General features: G+C 43.6%; 1 protein-coding gene across 1 annotated transcript in view; it reads left to right on the top strand.

Moving 5' to 3' along the window:
• The window catches only part of TANC2 (tetratricopeptide repeat, ankyrin repeat and coiled-coil containing 2), a 239,560-nt gene that overhangs the window by 138,580 nt on the left and 76,478 nt on the right, over positions 1 to 24,502 (top strand). The window contains exons 7-9 of the mRNA XM_062595777.1: positions 1,470 to 1,618; positions 10,453 to 10,639; positions 21,554 to 21,817. Of these exons, the coding sequence (XP_062451761.1) occupies positions 1,470 to 1,618; positions 10,453 to 10,639; positions 21,554 to 21,817 (600 nt within the window). The remainder of the gene's footprint in view (positions 1 to 1,469; positions 1,619 to 10,452; positions 10,640 to 21,553; positions 21,818 to 24,502) is intronic.

The raw sequence follows: 24,502 nt of genomic DNA, 5'->3' as shown, positions 1-24,502 counted from the left end.
TTCATACCAGTGAAGTCACCATTTAAGGACTCTTGCAGATGCAAAAGCTGATGGTGGTGATGGACGTGGCCTTGGTTGCATACGAGATGCTGCAGGGTTTCAAATTTGTAGTCATGCGAGTGAGATGCTGCAAAACTACTCTAAGTTTTTGCCAGATGTGCGTTGAGAGTCTCAATGGGAATTTCTGGGAGCAGTCAGCTCAGAGCTGCTGAGGTCTCATGCGTCTCCCAGATTCTGGGATTCGTGGCTTTCAGTTATAGTTATCAAAAAGCATTATTTAAAATAACATCTCTTTACTATAGGTTCAGGGTGAGCATTAAAGCACCCCAAAGCCAGGACAGAGCTGGGAAATGGAGGTGGGCTCTCTTCCAGATTGTACATTATCAGATGAATAATTAACTGTAGCCTAATTGGAAATCCTAATTAGTTTCTTACAACTGCACAAACCACAGGATTGCGTCAGTGTAATGTGGCTAGAGCTTGACCTTCAGGCTTTAGTATCACTATTGACTTGAACGGCAAAGAACTTGACTTTCAGAACCTGAGTTATGTTTGCAGCACTGCAAGTCAGAAAGCATCCAGAAATACTTGTTTTAAAACTAAAAGATAAGGAACTGCCAAAAACATGCCTTTTCCATGTGTGAATCTCTATCAGGAAGCCTGTATGTGGAAACGTTCCAACAAATGCTACAAACACTTCAGGATATATTTTCTGGGTTGGTGTGTGTGTGTTTTGAGGTTTGGACGGGAGGTTTTGACCAATTTTATAGACTTGATGTAGAATTGATAGATGAACTTTGCGTTATCGTAGCCCATGATATGATTTCATGAGGAAGTATGGTCTCTGGAGGACAGTGCTTTGTAGCTAACCTTGAGTGCGTCAGAAACAGCAAACCATAATGGAAGACGAACATATTTTCCTCTCCTATCCTTTGCTTTTAAGGAGTGACTAGTTGGGGACCTGCTGCCGTAGGTGTCATTTAGTGCTTTGGTCACAGGAGAGCAGAATGACACACGTAGCCCTGAATTCTCTGCAAGAAACATGGAGGCAGCAGCTATAGGAGAGAAGAGAGGGAGCAGTTTGGCTTTTCGATTGCTACTTCCAGGAAACTGGGTTTCCAGGTTGACTCTAGAGAGCTTTGTCATCAATATTGCAAGGGAAAAGATGAATCTGCCTCAGTGAGAGGTGTAGAGGATACAAGCAGCAATAGGAGAAGAAATAACAGCTGGCGTTAGACATTCACAACCTGAGCAACACGTAACCCGAAATTAATTAATGACCAGCAAGACAGACTTGAATAATGTGAATAACTGGAAAACACTGATACTAAAGTTACAGTGTGTGTGTGTGTGTGTGTGTGTGTGTGTGTGTGTGTGTGTGTGTGTGTGTGTGTTTGTAAAAATAGTAGGTGAGCAATGGCAAAGTTGAACAATTCCTATCAAAATGTGTTTGTTTTTCTTCCACGTAGGTGATACGGAGCAGGAGCTGGGACCCCCTCCATCCGTCGATGAGGCAGCGAACACACTCATGACTCGCCTGGGCTTCCTCCTGGGAGAGAAAGTCACGGAGGTACAGCCAGGGCCCCAGTACAGCATGGAGGTGCAGGACGAGAACCAGGTACGTCACCTCTTCCATCCCTTCCCTGGTTTTGCCGCAGCAGCTCTGTTGGTTATGATTAAAATGAAGCATGTGAGATAGGAGTTATTTTCTATTTATAAGGTAGCCGAGTGTCTCATTACGGTGAAATAATTGTTGCGGGGTAGAAGGTCCTGTCTCGCCGTTAGACAGTGAATCATCATTCCACGCCAGCGGTCCACGTTTTGTGGATCAGCTGCGTGAAATGGCGGCGGTTGTTTTTCTGTTGCTGCAAATGCTGTAGGAGTGGGTAGCGTTGCTAATCAGATTATAGGGATCAAAATAATCTGGACTTCCGTGGCATTTTAGATGTTAGAGAGGCTTCCAAAGTGTTTTATCGAGGTTACATAAACTCTTGACAAATTTTCCAGGAGGGACAGGTAAGTAGTAATATCCTGATTTTGTAGATAGTCACAGGTTTTGCTCATGTTTGCCTTAGATGATGATTTCATGCTTCAAAACAGATACAGAAACCAAATCATGAAATCTTTATTGTGATAAAGCTTGTTAAATCCTTTTGTCTGGCTGAAGAGCAAACTAACAATAAGACCATGGTTCTGGCTGAAATGTGGATTTTGTGGAAATTACCTGAATTTCTCCTTCCTCTTCCCCAGCCATCCACTCCCACCAGTGTTGATGAGATGAGAATGAAACTAAAAAACCATTTTTTTCTTAAGTTGACAAAAGACTAGTCTATTATGTAGCACAGCAGCCTGAAACGCAAAACCTAGGTGCAAGTCCTTCGTTTCTTTATTTTTTCCTTTTTTTTTTTTTTTTCAGATTCATTGCATGACTTTGCACAAGTCACAGTGAGAGTACTCATCCCTTAGGCACAGTTCAAAGGAACTAATTTAAGGTCCCGAATTCCCTAAAAGAGTCGATGAAAGTGGCAGCCAGGAAGATGGCTCCATGCGTTAAAGCCAAATAGTTATAGTACTGTGTGCAGCTTATCCTTCATTTCTCTTCCCTGACTCCTACCGTGTAGCATGTCCAATTCCTTGCTTCCTTCCAGGACACTATGTGTGTACGCGTGCGTGCATGTAGGAGTTAATTAAAGACTGCGAGGATAATCAGCCAGTGTATTCATGAGAACCACATCAGAAGGCACCAGGAAATGGTGCATATTATTAACTGTGGTTATTTTTCTAATCCGTTGGTTGGGAGGGCTCTTAGTCTCGCTTATCAGTGAGTACCTGGCTGGCCTTTGAAATGGAGCAGAAGTGTTTTCATGTCGTTGTTGTGTCCTGTACTGGCTTGATGTTGTCAGAAGAGCTTTAGCTACTCCTCCTAACTGTGCGAGTGGCCTTTCCCTTCCGCCCGCTAAGGATCCAAAGGAGCCTTCAAAGCATTTAGAACTTTGGTTTGGGTATATTTATTTTCCAGCCACATGGGTCATATTGTTTAAATAGCCCTGCTTACTGTTAACAGTGCAAGTCACTCCCATGTTTTAACCCTCAGGAGTTCTTAAGGTAGAGTGCAAGGGCATTTCTCGCTAATGCGAGAGCAACGCAGGGTCAGAGTAAGCAGTGTAAATTGGATCAACTCAATGAAAAACCTAGAGCAAGATGAGGAAGATGAGATGATGTTGCTGTTTGAAATCCAAAGAAAAGAATAGCAGCTGCCTGGAGGAAGATTGTGAAGGATGGAGATTTTATTCCAGTAGCAAACACAAAAGCGAACAGGCGGGAGAGCCGGTTCTTGGTGAGCAGGGTGGTGGGCTGCCTCCTGGAGCGTCTCGGTCCTGCGCTGTACGCTGAACTGAAAGGTGTTTTGTCATCCATCTTCCGCGTGAGCTAAAGCGTTAATACGCAGCATGCTTGAGAGCCAAGAAGTGGGTTTTTGTAAACCTTTTGCTCTTCAGTACATTCATTAAGCTTTTGATGATTTCATTCATTTTTTGTGTAAGTTGGGCTCGATTCGAAATGTACTTTGCTATATATTGTGCTGGAAAATGTGCTTTTAACAGGCACATATTTGAGCTGAATGCTTCAAAGCTAAGCAGAGTTTCTGCTATAAATGGTTCCTTTTGTTGTTGCCTTTTGAAAAAAATTAAAATCCCATCTTTTCTCAAAAGTAAAAGATGTCTTTGGAGAAAAATAAAAGAAAAATCTTAAGAGAAACAGCAGAGAGTTGTGCTCTAAAATAGATTGATATCTTAGGCTGTGTGCTAATTTTTGAATGAAAAAGTTCTACAGGGCCTTTGAATGCTATTCATGTGCTGGGGAAGATAAAGAGAAGCTGATTCCTCAATTACTGAGTTAATTTTTTCCTTTCTTTGTGAGCATCTCCTGCTGTCAATGCTTGCCTAGTATCACAGACTATTTTAGATTGGAAATGACCTCCGGAAATCATCTGATCCAACCTCCTGCCCAAAACAGGGCTGACTCGAACATTAGATCACGTTGCTCAGGCTTTGTTCGGTCGAGTTTTGAAAATCTCCGAGGCTGGAGAATATGGGCGACCTCTTCCAGTGCTTGAGGAGCCCAACTGTGAAGGGCTTCCTGCTTATAGCTAGTGGGAAACTCCTTTGCTGCAGCTTGTGCTTGCAGCCTCCTGTCCTTTCCCTTTGCACTTCGGAGAAGAGTCTTCTCCATACTGAGATAGTGGAAGACCTCAACCACAGCTAGGTGTAATTTAGGCTTCTCTTCTCCAGGCTGAATTCACCCCCTTCCTTCAGCCTTTCTTCACGTGTCGTATGCCCCAGCCCTCTAACGGGCTTGGTGGCCCTCCGCTGACTTTCTTCATTTGTCAAGTTCTTATGCAGGGGAGCCCAGAGCAGCACGTCGTGTTTCATCCATGCTTTCTCAAGTGCTGAGTGGAGGGAATTCCTTCTGCTTTCACTTCATCACCGCGATGGTGCATGGGAGCAGCTTGTGTTTAGAGAGAGGAAGACATCTAAATAGAGTGCTAAGAGTTTAGAAAGCTCGTTATTTCCCTCCCAGGCCCCTTCTCCCCAGAGGCACGGCTGCAGCGATCCTCTCCTGCCGAGGAAGGTGGGCAGCCTTGCTACGCTGGTGCCACTCTGTCCAGATCTGCCAGCACCTGGGTGCCCACCGTCAAGCACTAGGTGTTTCTAAACGGGAGCCGTTCTCAAATACGCTCCATCGTAAAGCTGCTTCTGCACCGCAGCGTGCAGCTCTCCTGAAAACCTCCCTGGCGCTCCTTCACGGACTGAATTTCTTCAGCTGCTTTGCATAAACTGGTACTGAAAATCATGCAGCAAGCCATTTCCGGGATTTGCAAAGATTAATTCTTCTACTAATCATTGATTAATTAAAATCTGATTGAGACTTTGACTATGAGTTTGCACTTGAATTTAAAAATGAAAACAATTTTCTAGGTTTTAATTTGTTAATTTACAGGGTCTGGGCAAAGCAAATGTTCTTTGTATAAAAAGCTGGGACTAGGCTGCTGCTTATTATTCTAACCATGCTTTGCCTTCTGAAGCGAGAAAATAATTATTTGCAATCTCACCAATGCTGAGCTAAAGCGAAGATAAGGAATAGAGGTGTTTTCACTAAAACTGCCCAAATCTGTAAATCTGGCACATTGCATTTCCATTCAATTGCCTTATTTTGAATATGTCAAAGGATACATTTTCTAATCCAGATTGCTATGAAATTGCGTGTATTATGTGCAGTCTCTTTCTTAATCATGCCTTCTTTAATGAGAGATCACAAATGCCAAAGAATAAATCCTTTTTCTCCTACTTTCTGAAACATTTTTTTTTAACTGTACTGGTTGCCAGCAAAGCACAAAGGACAATGAGACTGTGACAGCACAGTTTAATTTTTCAAAGCTTAGTGGAAATGTGACACATGAAACAACAGCAATAATAATACAGAATGTTCTATCAATGGAAATTTATGTTTAAAACTTGCATAGAGGAACATTTTTCTATATCAATACAAAAATAAAACATGTCAATCAATGCCAAGTGATATACTGTGTTATTTGGTGATTTCCAGTTGCAAGCAACTTGTTCTTAAGGAACTGCATCAATAGCATTGGAAATAAATATATAAGAATATCACTTTTTGGCATTTCATGAAACAACGATGTTATCGGCTGGAGGGTGACGAGTGACCAGTCTTGCACTGAATTTTAATTTACTTTAAAAGTGTAATTTTCTGTGTTTTAAGGTTTTGGGGTGTTATTTTGTTAGTATCGGGATTAGTTTCGTCAGGGATTTTTTTAAAATAGCACTTAAAACAAGGGTATAGAAAAAATACACACTAAAGAATTATTAATAGTAGTAATACTGGTATTCTCACAGTTCCTAAATGTGAACTGATTAAATTTTTAGATACTGTAATATCATTTGGGCTAGGAACAGTGAACGAGCAGAATCAGAATCGGAGAGCAGTAGAGGCCAGCAGAGACCTCTGGAGATCGTCTGGTCCAGCCCTAAGCTGTGTGCAGATGGGTTTTGGGTATCTCCAAGCATGGAGCCTCTACAGCCTCTCGGAATTTCCAGCATTCGACCACCCTCACAGAAAGAAAGTTTTTTCTTCTGTTTAAATGGAATTTCCTTTATTTCTGTTTGTGCTTATTGCCACTTCTCCTGTCGCTAGGAAGAGTCTGGATCAGTCTTCTTTACTCCCTCTCGTCAGGTGTTTATAGACACGGAGAAGCTCTTTCTGGAGCCGTCTCTTCTCTAGGCTGAACTGTCCCAGCTCTCAGCCTTTCCTGGTATGACATGAACTCCAGTCCTTAAAACGTGTTTGTGGCCCTTTGCTGGAGTCACCCCAGTATGTCCTCGTCCCCATTGTACGGGAGAGCCAGGACACCCTGTAAGTGTCCTCACCAGGGCTGAGGGGGGAAGATTCACCTGCCTCAACCTACTGCCAGCACCCTGCCTGATGCAGCCCAGGACGCTGTTTAGGTTCTTTGCTAGAACCTCAAGAGCTGTATTACATTGTATTTGGTGCAGTTTACTGTATTGTAGGTGAATTAAGGAAAATGAGCATTGGACAAAGTTAATTCCATAGCTCAGGTGTATAGATGGAGTCTGATGACCTGGGACAGATGAGAAGAGATGCTTCTGCTGTAGTAGGTAGCTCAGGAAAAACATCTGCTTGATAGGCAGCAGTAATCCAAAAGGAGAGCTCCATGTAAGCTTTTTTAGAAAACTATATAAAACTTAGCATTTTAAGTGGGAAGAAGAATATTTTCGTATTGAATCTTGATGCATAAGCATCTTTTAATTTGGCCACTATAATTAATTAGGCAACCATAAATTAAATTGCCAAAATTAAAAACAGTTTCACAAAGATCAATGCAGTGTTTAGACAGCTGAAAAGATTGCAATATGAGCGAACGAGAAAGGTTGGTTGGCAGCCAATACACATGACAGGTGATATTATGAACAAGTGAAAATGGAATATACAGGGAATCAGAATTTATAGGGCAGTCAGCCTGCCTCCAATTCCTAGAAGGACTACTTGGGAAGAAAAAAAAAATCTGTTTGTAAGAATCTAGAATATAAAAGAATGGAAAACAACAATAACCACAATCTGCTTAATGGCACGGTAAATTGGATGGGAAGAGGAAAGCGTTGTTTTTTCTTTCGAGGACATCCAAAGATGATACAGTGGCAACCACCTCGTTCGCTGCTGGGGTTTTTTATATGGCTTCTGCAGGGGGATTATTAATTTATGGAAATACTTATGGCTCTGTTGATACTGTGTTGCAGTCCCTCTGTTTTTATAAAAGCATGCCCAGGGAGGTGTCATGTTAGCCTTCCCTTCTTGGTTTGCCAAGGTGCTAATGCAGGTTTAGGGTATTACCTGATTATGGAAAGATGGATGCAGTAATGTTTGCATGGAAGCGAGGGATGGTGGAGGTAAATCAGGATGTTTGTCTCTCCAAGTTTCTCTGCCCTGCCCGTTGTATGAGTTACTATATAGTGCCTCAAATGTCTGATTACGTTATGAGTAAGGATTGTTACAAGGCGCTGTGGAATTTCTTGATTCCTTGGGCATGCTTCAAAAGTCAAACAGAAGAAGAAAGTACAGGAAACGTGGAAGAAGGGGCAGGCCACTTGGGAGGAACATAGGAATGTTGTCAGAGTGTGCAGGGATGTGACGAGGAAGGCTGAGGCCCATCTGGAGTTCAGTCTGGCAAGGCATGCCAAAGACAACAAGAAGGGCCCAAGAAGTGTGGGTTAGATGAGTGGACAGTGAGGTGGATTGAGAACTGGTTGAAAGGCAGAGCTCAGAGGGTTGTGATCAGTGGCACAGGGTCTAATTGGAGGCCTACACCTGGGGAGGAATAACCTCACGCACCAGTACAGGCTGGGGGCTGATCTACTAGAGAGCAGATCTGTGGAGAAGGACTTGGGAGGCCTGGTGGATGACAAGTTGACCATGAGCCAGCAATGTGCCCTTGTAGCCAAGAAGGCCAGTGGTATCCTGGGGTGCATTAGGAAGACTCTTGCCAGCAGGTCGAGGGAGGTGATCCTGCCACTCTGCTCAGCCCTGGTGAGGCCTCATCTCAAGTACTGCATCCAGTTCTGGGCTCCCCAGTACGAGAGAGACGTGGAGCTGCTGGAGAGAGTCCAGCGTAGGGCTGCGAAGATGATTAGAGGACTGCAGCATCTCTCTTACGAGGAACGGCTACAAGAGCTGGACCTTTTTAGCCTGGGGAAGACTGAGAAGGGATCTTATCAATGTCTGTAAATACCTTAAAAGAGGATGTCAAGAGGATGGGGCCAGACTCTTTATCAGTTGTCCCAAGCAATAGGACAAGAGGCAATGGGCACAAGCTGAACCACTGGAAGTTTCACCTGAATATGAGGAAAAACTTCTTTACAGTGTGAGTGACAGAGCATGGGGACAGGTTGCCCAGAGAGGTTGTGGAGTCTCCTTCTCCAAAGATATTCAAAACCCACCTGGATGCAATTCCTGTCTAATGTGCTCTAGGTGACCCTGCTTGAGCAGGGGAGTTGGACTAGGTGATCATCAGAGGTCCCTTCCAACCTCAACCATTCTGTGATACTAGCTCGCTTCCCGGTAGTCTTCTCATTTAGAAACCAGTAAATCTTTCACGTTCTACTTAAAAAAACAAAAAAAACCCCAAAAGTCCTAGGCATTTTTTTAAGCTTCAAGTATATACACTTCAAACACATTCTGCGGTTTGCAAGTCTGATACTTTTGGTTGCCTGGGTTTCGAATGGCATTAAAAAAAAAAGGGAATGATCATATAAATTTGTATAGGGGGGGTATTCACAGAGAGTGAAAGAAGTCTCATTGAGCAAATCTGGAGGGACCCTCCCCAGTCTCTGCCAAACGTTGTGGGGTTGGCAACCCCCCGCAGAGGCGCCGTCCAGCTCCTACAGGTGCGTACAGAAATGCTTCCCCAGGCATCGCTAGGGCCAGTGTTCACCACAGCACTGCTTGCTCTAAGGTAGGAAAATAAATTTAAGGGGGTCCATTTTTAATTTCCTTGTTTTACATGTCCATGCCTAGAGCAGATGGACCTTTGGCCTGACCCAGCGTGCATCCGTGCTCCCCAGCACAGAAGCGTCGCTCGCTCTCGCTGATCGTTTCAGTGCTTACAGCTCTTCTAAAAACCTCTCCCAGAAACTCGGCTGCGAATGCAAAGCAGCTTGAAATTGGGCATTTCAGGTTTTTTGGAGTGTTAAAGGCAGTTACGCCTTTTGAAGGGATTAGCAAGTTATTTCTGCGTGATCACGAAGAAGCGCTGTGTAATGCTTATTAAATTGCCGGGTTAGGTGAACAAGAACACCTTCCCAGTGCTATGGTCAGTGAGCCATCCTCCGTGCTTACCACGCTTTGGTAAGTCGGGGCAACATTTTGCTTACTTCCTACAAATATCTTAGGTCCTATCTTCAGAAAAAAGTATTTTTTTGCTGGGGAAGCATGCAGACGGCTCGCGTAGCCTGGAGTTAAAACAGAGGAGCTGCGCTAAATCACAGCTAGCCTCAAACTGAATGCAGGAATGGTCGTCTTGGTTTAGTAGATGGATCTCTGTGCACGGTATTAAATGCACAAGCTCTTCTGAGGTTCTTGCACATGGTTTCTTATGGGTTCTTTCCAAAGGAACTTTTAAAACACCGGCCTTTTATAATGCTGCTTTGCAGAGCAGCCTTTTCGCTCGTCCGTTTTTCCCAAGACTTTATCGGGCAGGGAAAGCCATTCTGTCCGGGGAGGGGCTTTCTCCTATCTAGATAAGGGATCTCAAACTTCCTCCTTGCAAGGGTGTAAAACCATTGTGGCTTTTCTTGAATGGAAGAAACACTTACAGAGCAAAAGAGAACTCGCAGTCCCACTGAGATTTCTGACCGGATGGAAATGGCACAGAGGTCTATGTAGCGTTTCCTGTATGGGACGAGTCTTGCCACAAGTAAAGGTGAGATCATGCTGTATACTTATCACCCTGAGGAGCTCCACCCGGCCAGAGGCACAGATTTACCTCCCTCTATTGTACTTTTTGTTTATTTGATTTTTACTTTCCGTTCAATATTAAGAAAATGCTAAAATTTTGTGATAACCTATGGTATAAGGCTTGTGGTACATGCTGCTTTATTTGTTTTCCGGGTTTCCTGTTGAACGTGGGAGCTGGACTCTGTTCCGCTCCAAGAAGGAAAGAAGTTGAAAACACATCCAGTGTTTCTGTGTGCTTTTCACAGACATAGGGAAACATAGCGGATAGTTTCATTCTGAATCGTGAAGCACATTTTCCCCCTGGTCTGGAGGAAGCAAATCCTCCCGCGTGAGCTCCAGAAGGATTTCTTCCTTCTCCCGCGGTGAGCGGTTGCGCCGAGTGACGTGTTCCCCCTTGCAATTTTGCAGACGTCGGCCGTAACGCAGCGGATAAGCCCGTGCTCCACGCTGACGAGCAGCACGGCCTCGCCGCCAGCCAGCAGCCCCTGCTCCACCCTGCCTCCTGTCAGCACCAACGTGACGGCCAAGGACTGCAGCTATGGTGCCGTCACCAGCCCCACGTCCACCCTCGAGAGCAGAGACAGCGGCATCATAGGTGAGTAGCCAAAGCCCAGCAGCGATCCACTGGATTGGTTTAACAAGCTTTTTTTTTATATATATATATATATATATACACACACACATATATATATACATATATACATATATATGTATGTATATAGATAATATGTATGCGTTTGCTAATAACTAGGAAGGTTTTGCATTATTCAAGTTGACACTTCAGTAACTAAGGTGAATTAATCCTGTCTTCTGCTCCTCATCGGTAAAACTCTAGAGAACCAGTGAAACTTGGGATGAATGAGATTGAGAATAGCCTAAATTGTTTGACACAAAGTTCTGGAAAGTGTTTAAATAGTGAGAGAGGAAGAGTTTATTTTTTCTCCTTTTATTTTTGCTTCACGTTTTCCTCCCATCCATTCTGATTCGCCTTTTTTGGCCTATCACAACCTTTCTTCTCAACCTCCTTTAATTCTAGTGAGGTTATGTTGTTTCTTCTACCAAGTTTTTCTGTTGTTCTGTATGGTTTCTTTCAGCTGCTGTCTGTGCTTATTTCTGAATGTAGAGACTCTAATTTAGGGAGAGACGACTTTTTTGGCTCAATAAGAAAGGTGGGATGGTCTCAGTGGCAGGTAATGGCTGTAATTTGGGGCTACTATCCCCTCCTACTACTTCAAGTAAACTTAGAAGTATCTTTTTTTTTGGCATTGTTTTTTCTTAGCATTTTTCTTCTCTTAATGCTGTTTGGTCCATGGCTGCTGTTCCTTGATGTAAGAGGAAAGAAGATGGATGATGTTCACATACTGTGGATTTTTCTATATCAACATTTGATGGGAAGAGGGGAAGTCACTGTCAAATGTGCTCTTTTTTTGCGTTAGACTGGCTTTAAGTTAATTTTTGTAATGCTTCCTAGCATGCTATTATTCATATCATCCTTTTAGAGAAACTATGAGGATTATTTTAGATTGTCACTAGCCTCCACCTCTTCCTGTCAGGACAACAGTTGTTCTTTGGGAGTATTGCTTCTCATGTTCAGCTCTCTTTCTATTAAAACATAGGACTTCATTTCTGCATTTCCATATCCTGTTTAAGGCCTGTACATAAGTCTGGTTGCCTTGTGTGCCCCATGACTGTCACTGTCACCTGCATCCGTGACTGTGCCTCAAAAACTACTAGTTCACTTAAGCTCAGCAGCGGACAGGAGGAGAGCTAGAGTAAAACAAATTTTGGTGGATCGCTATGGTTGCTATAGCAGGTTTTTCACTGGCACAATCTATAGACTTGGAGAGCTTTTTATGCAAAGGATCTTGAGAAAACATACAGATTGATTTCTGTTCAATAACTGTAAAGGCACAATGGAAGAAAAGTAATTGCTATGGAAATTCAGGCAGTTGGTGCTAGCTGGATTGTCCTTTCCGCATCTTTAATGTTGAGTGTTTGTCTGGATAAGAAGATGCTACTTTGCCAACAATTTCTGTATTACAAAAAAAAAAAAAAAAAAAAAAAAAAAAAAAGATGAGAGGAAGATTGACAATTTAGGGACTTAGGGAAGTTAGTTGTGCTAATGATTAATATTTTGCTTGGCTGATCAGGAAATTTGGGCTTAGCTTCAGCTCCTGTATGCCACAAAAACCTTTGTGGCACTTCTGCCTGCATGATCTTAAAATGCAAATATGCAAGCTATTCTGAGCTGCATACCAAAGTAGGTTAATGAATTCTGGGAAAATTCATTGCGGTATCATGCGTTGTTCTCTGCTCACATTGCCCCCGGTCAGAACTTCACTGTCCAACGGCAGCCCTTCAAAACCAGGTTGTGTGGGAGAGTCATGGTGAGTAAAAGCGCATGTGCAATTTAAGCTAGCTCTTATTCCTTAGCAGACCCATAAATTAGGTTTAAACCTGGAACAAAGCCAGAGGTAGAGCAGCAGAGTTTGCCAAATGTTGTGAGCATGTCCTGCTAGTTAGATTTGCCGGTGTGTGCTATGGTCTCGTGTTGAATTCATCCTGCCCGTGTGGTTGCTCCCTGGTTGCCAGCCTGAAGGCAATGAGGATGGAGATCCCTGCAGTTAGGTGGTCACCTGGAGTTTCTTGTCCAAGGGAGATTGGAGGAGGTGAACGCCTCCTTCACGCACACCTATGTGAAAGTGAGGTGTCAGCGTTCATCCTGATTCCTCGTGTGATGAGTCACAGGAGCTTTTTGCCCAAAGTTTCTGTCCTACCTTTTTTCAGTAGATCTGCAGCATTTCTTTTTTTTCACTAGAGTAAGAACAAAACAAGGTTCCTCCTCCATCCCCAATAAATTTGCAGGAAGGTTCCCTTTTAGATAATTTTCTGTCAGGAACTAGATTTTTCCCCTGGAAACTGGCTTATCTTAAAGCTACGTTAATGTATCCCAGATGGAAAAAGTCAGCAAGATGCAAGAGGTGTGTTTGTATGGAGCAGGAGAAGCACTGTTCAAGTCTCTTAGAAAGCAATGCTTTCTCCTTTTAGTGTTAGCACTCAAAGGAAAAGTGAGGAAAGAATGGGGAAGGAAAACCTCTTCTTCCCTTCTTCACCCCCACTCGCTTTGACAGCAGCATTTTCAACACCTTCTTATTCTTGCATTTGGTAGAAGCTGGGCAGCTACAACAAATGGTGAGGAAAATTGTCTTCTCTAGTCACGTTTTCCAGCAGGAAAAAAAAAAAAAAAAAGGAAATTCTCAGCTAGGTCTGTTTTGCTGTGCCTCTGCTGTCCTTGGCGAGACGTAAGATCAACTTGAGCAAGGGGTGGCTGTTTCCCCAGGGAAGATGAATGTGCAGCTTTGCCATTATTGCATTGTTCTGTTGCGAATTGGGTGTGCAATAATTTTGAAAGGTGACAGCAATTCCCTGGAATTATTTTTCCCTACAGCATCACACAGAGAAATTGTCCACAGGCGCAAAGCGAGCCGTACCCCACCGCTCTGTGAGAAAAACCACATCAGCTCCTTCCTCTCTAAAGGGTCAGGGCTCGGCTTTCCGGCTCGGTTGCATTCCTCTTTTATTGGGTGCAGAACTTCTTTCTCCTCAGCTTGTCCTCAGCAAGGAGGACTGCAGTGACGTGGCTTTTGCTCCGAGTGCCTTTATGTGGTACCTCAAAAGCGTAAATCTCTGCAAGAACTCCATGCTGAAGCCACTGATACCCTTGCAATATTATGTTTGGAAAAGAGTTAAGTTTTCACTAGGTATTTTACTTTTCCTGAGTCATGGTCTTGCCTGTTCCTCTCAAATAAGCATAATTTAAACTATTAGCTCATTCGCTTCCAGGAAGGTACATTATTATAACAGGCTGTTCCTACCCATTTCTTATTTGTCATGCTAAAAGTTAAAAGCCTGGGAAGACCTCTTGATTTTTGCCACCTATTAGTCCTGAGCTGTAACTAGTGTGACCTCCAAATCTCGCAACTGTGAATCACCATCGTATTTCCTGTTTAAAAAGCAAATGACTTTAAAGGGTGTCCCAGAAGGTTAATATGCTTCTTGCAAAACAGTTCAGAATCAGAAAGGCCAGAAAAAAAGTTAATCAAAGTAAGAACTTGAATCTTAATTTACACCATTATGCATAACTGCACTTTGTCATGTATTTTTTTCTTAGCCTGCAATGGTTTTTACACATTTTAAGCTCACTTTACTTGTATGTGTTGCTAGTCTCAGCATCAACGAGTCAAAGTTAAATTGAACTGTGGCTCTTTGGACTCCTAAATAACTGTGTTAGGAGCCTACCCCTCCATTGAGGTGCACAGAAGGGATATTTGAGTCTTTAAATACAGATGTAAAGACCAAATTTCAAACAGTCAAGTTTTCTGTGATTCCTTGTCCCCTTGGAGTTTTTTTCTGTCCGTTTCTATGTCAACTGTTATATAATTTCTATGATCGTTAGAGAACAAATCTCTAATCTGCATCAACTCAGTGATTATTTCATGTTGACTGATCGCTTTAACAAATACATCACTTGTGTTGGATGAGACATACTTTGAAATTTTAGACTTAATAGCAACAGGAAGTTCAGTCTCCTTATGTTGAAAGGGTAACAAAACTGCTGCAAGTTCCAGATCCTTCAAATTCCAGCACTCTTCACCTTTTCTGGGACAGAATCCTTTGCCTGTGACGGATGCTGTAAATGCAGGCTCGGCTTTAATTAGCTGCTGTATAGGGTATCCCTAAACCCATCCCAAGCCAACTTCTGTCATTGCAACTCTGTAGCAACAAGTATTTTTGTTAGGGAAAAAAGCTTATAATATAAATTTTTGTATTAATAGCAACTCTTTAATTATTTTTTTCTTCCAGAAGGCTCAAACTCAGTGTCCATTTTTATGTTAAAAGTCTTCTGAAGTCAATTTATAAATGACCTACAGAAGCGGTAGGATAGACAAGTGCAATTGCCGCTAAAGCAAAAGTGCAGGAAAATTCCCCGAGAAAGGGTTAGTGGGCTTTTTTATTTTGCTCCGTACTTCTGGAAGCCACTAAATGCTTTTTGAGGAAACCAGAGTGGCTGGTGCAAACATTGACCTGGTTTCAACCTCTGAACAGCTTCCAGGATTTTTTTGGCTCTCGCCGAATACAAGCGGCCAACTATTAATGTTCAAAATCTGCTACTGAAAACAGAACTGGTCAAAGCATCCTGTGCTTCGTACTTCCAGTCCCAACAGGAGAATGGACTTCCAGGGTGTCCCGCTGCACGAATACAGCAGAAAATACGAGAAATCTAGAGCAATCGCCTGCAAGTCTGTAAAATCAAATGTGTGCTTTATATCATTTAAAAGCATCCTCCACAGAGTAGCAAAGAGCTGCTGCTTTTGCCTGTTGAAGCCTTCTGACCAAAGAGACTTTGCGTCGGCGCGTTTGCTCCCTTAGGAAACGGGGCTGCGCTGCTCACTGCTCCTTACCCGGCAGCTCCGATGACCCGCGACGGAGTCCAGGCTTGACTCTTAGGGCATCGTCTTTGGAGACGGCAACGCGTGTGATGTTGAAGCAACTTAAAAAAAAAAAAGAAAAAAAGAAAAAAAAGAAAAAGCCAGTGAGCTGTGTAAATCCCGCTGTAGCGACGGAGATAGCTTGAATACCATGTGGACCAGCTGGCTTCACTTATATTTTATGGATTTTGAATGATGAAGAGCAACATGTAAAGGACATGCCTTCCCCCTTCTGAAAAGTTTTTTTTTTTTTTTTTTCAATTTTACTGTTCTTTGCTGCTTCTCTTGACTCCTGAGCTATTATCAGGTTGCTCCTTGCTACAGATCTGTGTGTTGGTGGGTTAAAAATAGCTTTGTTAATAAACTCATCCAGAGTGCGTGCTAAGCAGAATAGATGCCACTGACAGTAAGACAAGATACATTTGTTTGCGAGTTTAACTGCTTTGAGAAGGGAATGAAGCACAGCTCCAGAGGCACTCCAAGATAAATTTAGCTCAGGTTAAATATTTTTGTGATCTTAGAGCTAAACCATTTGGCTTGTGACATTCTAATCAGCGTAACAAAATGTGCTGGTTAATAATGAATTAGATTTCTAAGAACTTGAGCTTTTTTTTCTTTCTTTCTTTTTTTTCTTTAATCTTAGTCAATCTTCATGGACTCCTGACCACCTAAGCATCAAAATTCCCACTTTTGGATCCTGACCCTGGTTCCACATTCCCTTAAAAAGGGCAAATTGAGCAGAAGGAAAGCATTTGCATGCACATGCACCATCATTTGCTAATAAATTCATCAAGAGCGCGTGATGAGGGATGAGAAACCCAAGTATGAGCACTCCGGCCTGGAACAAGAATTGTTCATTCCTGCAGCTAAGTCAGGGAGGCATCAGTATGCTTGAACGGTTACCAAACTCTGGCCCGTAAATGCTGGGTGGATAATGCATCAGCTACAGGTGTTCATGATGTTAGTGAAAAGCAAGGGAGAAAGAAGGGAGTTTGGAGGCTTAAGCTGCAGGAGGAGGCATGGGACACATGTTCTATTAAAGCTGTGAAATTTGCTTCACCTTACAGTTCAGCCTGGTAGATGGAAAAAAAAAGGAGGGGGAAGGAAAAAAAATGGAAAGATTGATTAGAAGAAAGCTAGAAGAAAAGTCAGTGTTGTCAACTCCCACGGTTTTATTTTGAGTACTGCGATAAGTGATTTTTCTTCAGTTTTAGCTGTTGATGGGATGAGATTAGCCAGGGCTGTCGGCTTTTATTTGAAGAAAGGCGAGCTTTTAACCTTCAGTAATGAAGAAAAGCTGGGCAATGATCCAAGCATACCCCAGAAGTTAAAATCAAGTATAGTAGTAACTTCCTTCACCTTGTGCACATCCCCACACCCATACACCTCTTTTCTGTTTGCTCATTTAAATCTCAGAATTTTAACACCTATTTCAAGACTGTTGTGAACTGGAAAAAAAAAAGGGAGAAAAATTAGCCTTGCTGATACTGAAGAAGGCAGGAAATGTGAGCTGACGTTGAAGAAAGCGGCAAAAATAAAGCAAAATGGTAAAAGATGGGCAGTGCACAGAGGGGACTGAATTAAGAAAGCGAAGAAATTTTGGTATAGGATTAAAGGAGTTTGTATGCACGGATAAAATCCAGTGGTTGCCTGCTGGTGCTATATAGGTGGTGAGGCATGAGATACCGGCATGCAGGGTGGAAGCACAGCACGCAATAAATACAGAGCCTGGGCGAATAGGATAGCACGCGGCGTGTATCCGCTGCTGCCGTTCAGTAAGCCCATGCCCATTATTTTTGTGCATCGTTGCTGTAGAGGTTTTACTCCAGATACCTGTTCGGTATGGTTTTGTCAGAGGAGTGTGATTAAATAATACATTTAGGAGCGTGCCGTGCGATCCAGGCCCTGCGTTCGCAGTCCGTGAGCCCCGGCGGGCGACGAGGCGCTCGTTCCACGCTGCCCGTCAGCCGGGTGCGCCGGGCCGTGCTGCCAGAGCGGTTTTAGGACCTAACGTCAGCGCGATTTGTGGAGCTGGCTGCTTTGCAGTGGTTATTTCTTTAAGGCAACCCAGTCCCTATTTCCTGCTGGAGATGTCCTATCAACCCCTGCGTATTAGTGAGTTGCCTCGCTGGTGCTCATCATAAATGGTAGCAAACCGCTTTCCGTTGCGGTTCCATCTAAACGCGGACATAAACGTTGACATTTTCCAGGCGCGATCTCTGCCTGGAGCAGAATTGGACGGGGTGGTGCAAATTCCCCAGCGTGATTTGACTCAGACTAATCCAGTTGAAAACCTCCTGCTCCAGGGCACTGGCCAGCAAGTAACAGGAATTAGAAATATTTAGGGTGCTGCAAAGACATGACACTTGTTCGACGAAATGTGCTACTGGCTGCAGTGACATCGAGGATGCTGTCTTAGATGTGCTCCTACTTCAATACCTTTCTATTTTTCCCAAGGGGGGAAAAATATTTTAAAACGTATTACTTGCAGAAAGTTGTGAGCAGACTGTTTTAGCGAAGGAATGAGCCTGGACAGGGATACGGCAAATCCTCCCGGAGCGCTGCGGTGGGTGCTGCCAAGGGGCGCCCGGTGCTCGCTCCTGCCCTTGGCATGTCTTTGCACGTCAGTATTCATCAATGCGTCTTACGGCACCCGGGGGTCTTGCATGCCTCGGCCAACGCCGGGCCGGCCGCGCGGCGTGCCGCTCGGGGACGCTGGGTGCGGAGCGAGCTGCCTCCAGGCAGATGGCTGCGAGCCCAAATCCCGTCTTCTTAGGGTGTCCGAGGTCATTGGTTTATCGTTCACAAATTTAGAGCATGCCGCCGTTTGAGAAACCGCGTTTGCTGGAGATTTTGGTCGATTGTGCGTCTACGCGCTTAAAAAACGCGACTCGTAAGAAGTTTTCCTGCGGCGGCCGCAGGCCTGCTGGTTCCCTTTGCAATCCTTGCGTTAAGAAACGGCTCGTTTTGTCCTCTCCACCAGTGCGACAGGCAGTTTGCCCGCGTCCGACGCTGATGTTGCGACGGCGGTCTGGCGAGTCGGCGTGGGACTCGTCCCCAAGGGTTGGGTCTTCGTTCCCTGCGCGACTGTGGGCAGAGATTATTGCTGTAAAGCACGGTTAATCCCCGGCAGGGGCGAACGCCGGAGAGCGCGGGCGGGTGTGCTCCAGCACCCGAATTAGGCGGATGCTGGCCCTGTCCTCGAATACCCTCTGCGGCTCTGTTCCTTGGAAAATTATGGGTATGAGTACGCCTTGCAGAAATAGGAGTATTTTGCAGCTTGCCTTTTGGTGCAGGCGTTTATCTATGGGCGTCATCCAAACCGGAGCTTAACTTAAAGTTCTTCGCATTCCAAAAAAAAAACCCAAATCTTTGCACTTTCTTCATACCTGAGCACTACTAACCCTTCCGCCCCCAGGCATCGTGCTGAAGCAGCCCCAGCTGGCGCGGACAACGTGAGTTTGCCCGAACTGGGAGTCGCTCCCTGGCTGCGAGGCAGCAGTCGCCGAGCGCGGCGCTTCCGGCGGCTCCGCCGCCGCGGAGCTTTCCTTCTCCGCGGGGCCGCGCGCGGCACGCCGCTTTGCGCTGCCGCCTGGCTGCTAGCCTCACGTCTTTTAAATAAAATCAGAATCGCTTGGATTTCAGATAACTCACGGAGCAGGTTAAGTGCACGGAGTAATCGCAGCCTGGGTGCTGGTACTTCTGTCCTCCGGGGTCATTCCGAAGGTAAACGAATCCGCAGGGAACAGTCCTGAATACCTGACTCAACGAAGAGTTTGTACATAGAACTGCCTTAGCTTAAAACTCTGAAGTTGATGTTTAAAATAAACACAAATTGACGATTAAAAAAGGGACCATCAGAGTTTATTACCCTTTTTTTTGACTTTGCTGCTTCACGTAAAGAAAGCTCATTTTGACGCACTGTTTTACTTGGTTTTCCGCCATTTGATGCTTGCGAGGGTTATTTATTTCAGCTGCTGATGTGCTTCCACCAAGATTAATTAGAAATAAACTGAGGTAGATCTTTAAAATGAATGTTTTTTTCCGTAAGCAGACAACATCATACGCCTGGCCCTATGGACCCCTTCTTTGAAATGGGGCTCGTGCAGCTCAGTTGCGTATATTGGTTTTAAATTTCAAAATAGCTTGTAAACAGCCACATTTTGGACTACCTCGGGAGATACGACAGCACCGATCTCCCTGTACAGAGAAGCATGTTATTGAGAAATAAAAAAGGACAGATGGGGTAAGGCCAAAGTTGCCCAAAATTTATTAGGATGGCGAAAGAACAGGCACAGGAAGAATTATAGGTCTTGCTTTTTTATTCTTCTTTTATGGTTTTGTGACTTCAGATGCAACCATTTAATTCTGGTTCCTGTTATAATGACATTTAATCTATACGACTGAGCCAGATGAGTCCTTGGACGCTGAAGTTGATGTTTTTGCATTGGGGATAGGGTCCCACTGTCAGCTTGATGCCTCTGCAGGCGGTGCAGCCTGGAGCCCCTGATTTTAAAGGTCTGTGGTTCCTATTTCGTTAGTGGAGAGAGGTTAGGTTTGCAAGCGTTTCCAGTGACTTTATTCTTGTGCCTATCATCTGAACAACTGGCTAAAATACGTAGAACGAGTCTCACCCGCTCACAGTTCAGTTGCGTCCTTTAGGATCCCTCTGACCGGACGCTCTTTTAGAGGCTGCTTACTGTTGAAATTTGGCTTAAAAAAAGCTTTCACCTAAAAGCGTGTGACTTCTCGGAGCAATTGGCTGTTTGCATTTATCAACATAGAAATAACCATTAACGCTGGCTGTTAACGAGGCTGCTGCGCGGCCCTTGCTGCAGGATCGGGCTTGTGCGAAGGCCAGGCAGGCTGCCCCCGAGGCAGCCTAAACCCAGCGCGATAGATGCGTGCTGTTTTGTCCAGGGACAGATGGCACAGAAATTAGCAGCAAATTTGCACTTGGGAAGGTATTTACCATACCTAAGTGAGAACGATGCATTTCAGGGGATTTTTGAGCTACGCAGTATCAGTAAGTAGATGGACAAAACCAGCACACGTTTGGGGCTTGGGAGTAGTCGGGGTGAAGTTGAATCCTCCAGGTTTTGCGCCGAAGTGCAAATGTGTTGGCGAGTGAGTGATAGCATAGTGAATTTGGTTTGTGATTTTCTGGTTTGCAGCTGTTTTTACTCTAGCTACAGGCGTTGGGACCGTTCCTCAACACCAAAGAGGTTTGATTAGGACCTGGAATGAGCATGGGGAAAACTGAAGAGCTGAAAAAAGTCAGAAGCCTGAAAGGGGTTGTGGCTAGCAAATAGCTAAACCAGAATTAAGAGCAGCAAATCCCAGCTGAGGGGAAGATATTAGTGGTGAAAATCAATCTAATATTATCGGTTACCAATTTGAAAGTTAATATAGCAACAGTCTTTATTTCTGCAATCAAATAATATGAGGGAGAATGTGTGGGTTATAGTCAAAGCTGCATTAAAAAAAACTGATGCAGGTCAAAGAAATACTGGGATCAGTTTCTGAACCAAATTAATCCATAAGAATTAATCATTAATACAAGTTAATTGTGGGTTTTTTCTGTGTCTGCGTTTTAGCAGTGTTGGATACGGCATGTTAGTTTATAAACCTGTCTCTAAGAACAGCCTCTAAAAAGGTGGTAACTAGGATGCAAATTAACAGATGGGAAGAGCACAGATAATATTTCTTCCTTAATCCTGTCTACTGTTTGTATGCTTGTGTGTTCTGACACAAGGCTGTGCCTGGTTTTTAACACTCTTTCTAAGTACAAATAGCTTTTAGCAGTAGGAGCCCAGACATCATAGCTGGATGATCTTTGAGAAGTAGTGAATAGAAACAGTATCATTAAGAAAACTTCCATAATCTCTGATTTAAGTGAATGCGCAAACTCCAGTGAGCATCGTTTTTGGCTTTTGCGTTGCCCCGCTCGGTGCAGATCAGGATGTATGCGAGCAATTCTTTCTTGGTTACTTATTTTGTTTATAATTTCCTCCTTGCAGCTACTTTGACAAGCTACTCCGAAAATGTGGAACGCACGAAATACGGAGGGGAAAGCAGTAAAGAATTAGGGTCGGGAGGAAACCTGAAACCGTGGCAGTCGCAGAAGTCCAGCATGGACTCCTGCCTGTACCGCGTGGACGAGAACATGACGGCCTCCACCTACAGCTTGAACAAGATCCCGGAGAGGAACCTGGAGACGGTCTTGTCCCAGTCGGTGCAGTCTATTCCGCTTTACCTTATGCCACGGCCAAATTCAGTAGCAGGTAAGAAATGAATTTTTTTGCCTTTAGGTCAGAGTAGTTACGGTGAGAGACAGTGCATACATGTCACAGCCTTTTTTTTTCATTGTTTGAAGAAAAGTCGCTTTTTAGTGATCACTGAGTGTGTTAAAATTTTCTTTTTTATTTGAATTATTATTTCTAATTGGAGAATTACTGAGGGCAAAACATTTTTTAGTTGTTATTTCAGCACTCTGAGATCCCTCTTTTACAAAATTGCAGGACTATAAGATTATTGGAGATTTTACATACATTTATATATATGTGTTACGTATAAATGATTTTTTCTTAACAAGTATCATTGTAATACAAATATTTTCAGGTTTAAAATAATACATAATTCCAAGGCATAGCCATTTCTACTCTTTCAAAGGAACCAGTCTAAGAAAAATCAAGGGCCTGGTCTTTTCTAAAGGTGATGATAACAACTTGGGAGTTGAGAACTATGAGACTTCCTCTCTGCAGAAAAATCTCTGATTCCCCCCCGCCTGATGCGATTTTGCCCTGAATATCGTAGCACACAAGCGAGGCTTTTGTGTGCATGCACTAGTTTGGTTTTTGCAACATATGGGATTTACTAATGAAGATAATCTTTTCTTTTGGCATCCCATCAACATTTTCTTCATTTAATTTCCTGTCCACCATTCAAAAGACTCTTAAATGATGCTGCAACATATCTCATTAGTGTCTTTTAACAATCTGATAAGTTCCTCCTTGAAGTTGCTACCAGCAGGACAGAAAGAAGAGATAGGGTTAAAAATATTACAGCTTTACTGAAAGGCTTCTAGTCTGAAATTGTTCTCACTTTGCTACTCTGTTGTCTTTGCTTGGTAATTTTTCTGGGGTTCAACATTGGGTTGAGATGGTCTGTATGGCTATCTATATATATTTGATACGGTCCCTGCAGGATTCTCCTGCTGGCTGACAGCATTAATATTGGTCCTGAAACTCTGGACCGTGAAGGGCCTCGGAGATTGACTGCTAAAATAGCATCTCGTGTCCACCTAGGCTGCACTGGATAACCGGATTACATTTACTTTTTTAACGCCACTTTGGCAGATCAAAGATCTAAAAGAATGTCGAAATGAGATTTTACAGACACTAAAATACGAGGACCCTAACCACAGTGATGCAACAACAAATGCTATTTAATTTGCTCTGCAAGAGTAAAAGCAAGGGATTTCAGAATGAAAAGAGATGACGGCAAAAGAGTGAGAAGCGGTGATTGCATAGCCCGGTCCGCAGGCGTTGGGTTCGCTTCGTAGGGACGACACCTCACCCACACCCTCCAACGAGAAACAGAGCAGGCCAGGTGGCAAAAAGTCTAAATACACGTGGGCTTTGGTTCCCCTGACTCTGGAAGTAGTTGGCTTGCATGGCACATTTAGAGGCAAATACTTTTTTGAGAGAAAACCAGCTAGCAAGGCTTGGGAGCAGTTTTTCTTCTTTGCTGCTTTCAGCAGTAAGTTAGCTAACAGAGGTCACATCCCGGTGTAAGTGCTTGTTGTAGCAACTTTGGGAAAGAATGCAAGATACGGCTTAACCTTTTGCTATTGAATATTCATATATTATAACTTTTTGATGCTATAAATTTACAGGAAATATTTTCCAACCGATAAATTTGCATACTTCTCCCCCCTGCCTCCTTCCTGGACTAGTTAATTTTGATATCTTTGTACTTGAATGATAGGAGAGGAAAACCAGATTGGGCTGAAAAGGTGCAGTTTCTTGGCTGACTTGAGCCTCTCTCCGAAAGGAGCAGTTGCCCAAAGAGCTAATCCCGCACCGTCCGCGGGCTCCATCGCGTCCTTGCACCAGCACTGTAGGTATTTGATAAATCAGATGAGCAAACTTATCTGCCTGAAAATGATTCCTCCGGAAAATATGTGCATTCATTTCCAGTCCGGAGCCCCAAGTGCATACGGGCAGACGCATGGGCCAGATGCTGCCTCCTTCTCAGTGGTTCAGGCTCATGGTGAAACCACACCTTTGCTAAAACAAGCTGTTCTTGCCTTATTTTGAAATAGAGTTGCGTTTATTTTATATGCTAACCCTCTATTTTTAGTAACTAATGCATGGCAGCCCTTATCTTGTGGATTTTTTTTTTAACGTTATCCCTGGGTATCTTCCCAACTGGGATGTTGCATTTGGTGGAGGATCTTTGGTCTGCATTTGGTCTGGATCTTGGGAAATCACTTGGATTCATGGGTTATTGCCTGTGTGATATGATATTTTTCTTAAGGAAATTTTTTTGTGGGAATAGTGAAAAGCCTCTTTTCACATGAGCTCACTAGGAGCGCGCTTGGCAGCCGATACGTAGTGAGTTACTGCACGGCGATTTTAGGGTATTAAGACAGAAGCAGCTGTGAAAGGCGCTTGCTGTTTTGCTGGGCGGCAAGTGTTTAAAAATCATTAATAGAGCAAGGGAAACTGTGCAATAAAAGGAAAGGAAGGAATTATTCTGATCACAGGAGCAAGAAAACTTAAAGGTCTCGGGTTCATGCCTAATCGATGGACAGCACATTGCTAGCAGTGTGGCTATGAGTTAAAAATGCTACTAATACACTAGAAGAAAAATAAGAAAAATATGAGCATAGGGTTTATGCATTGATATTGTGTCTAAGAAAAAGCTAGTAAATGCTGTGAAAGGAGTTGCCGCTATTTTTTCCT

This window comes from Rhea pennata, chromosome 26 (genome assembly GCF_028389875.1).
Source record: "Rhea pennata isolate bPtePen1 chromosome 26, bPtePen1.pri, whole genome shotgun sequence".
Lineage (NCBI taxonomy): Eukaryota > Metazoa > Chordata > Aves > Rheiformes > Rheidae > Rhea > Rhea pennata.
Note: the sequence above shows the minus strand (reverse complement) of the source record. Positions and strands in the feature narration are given on the sequence as shown.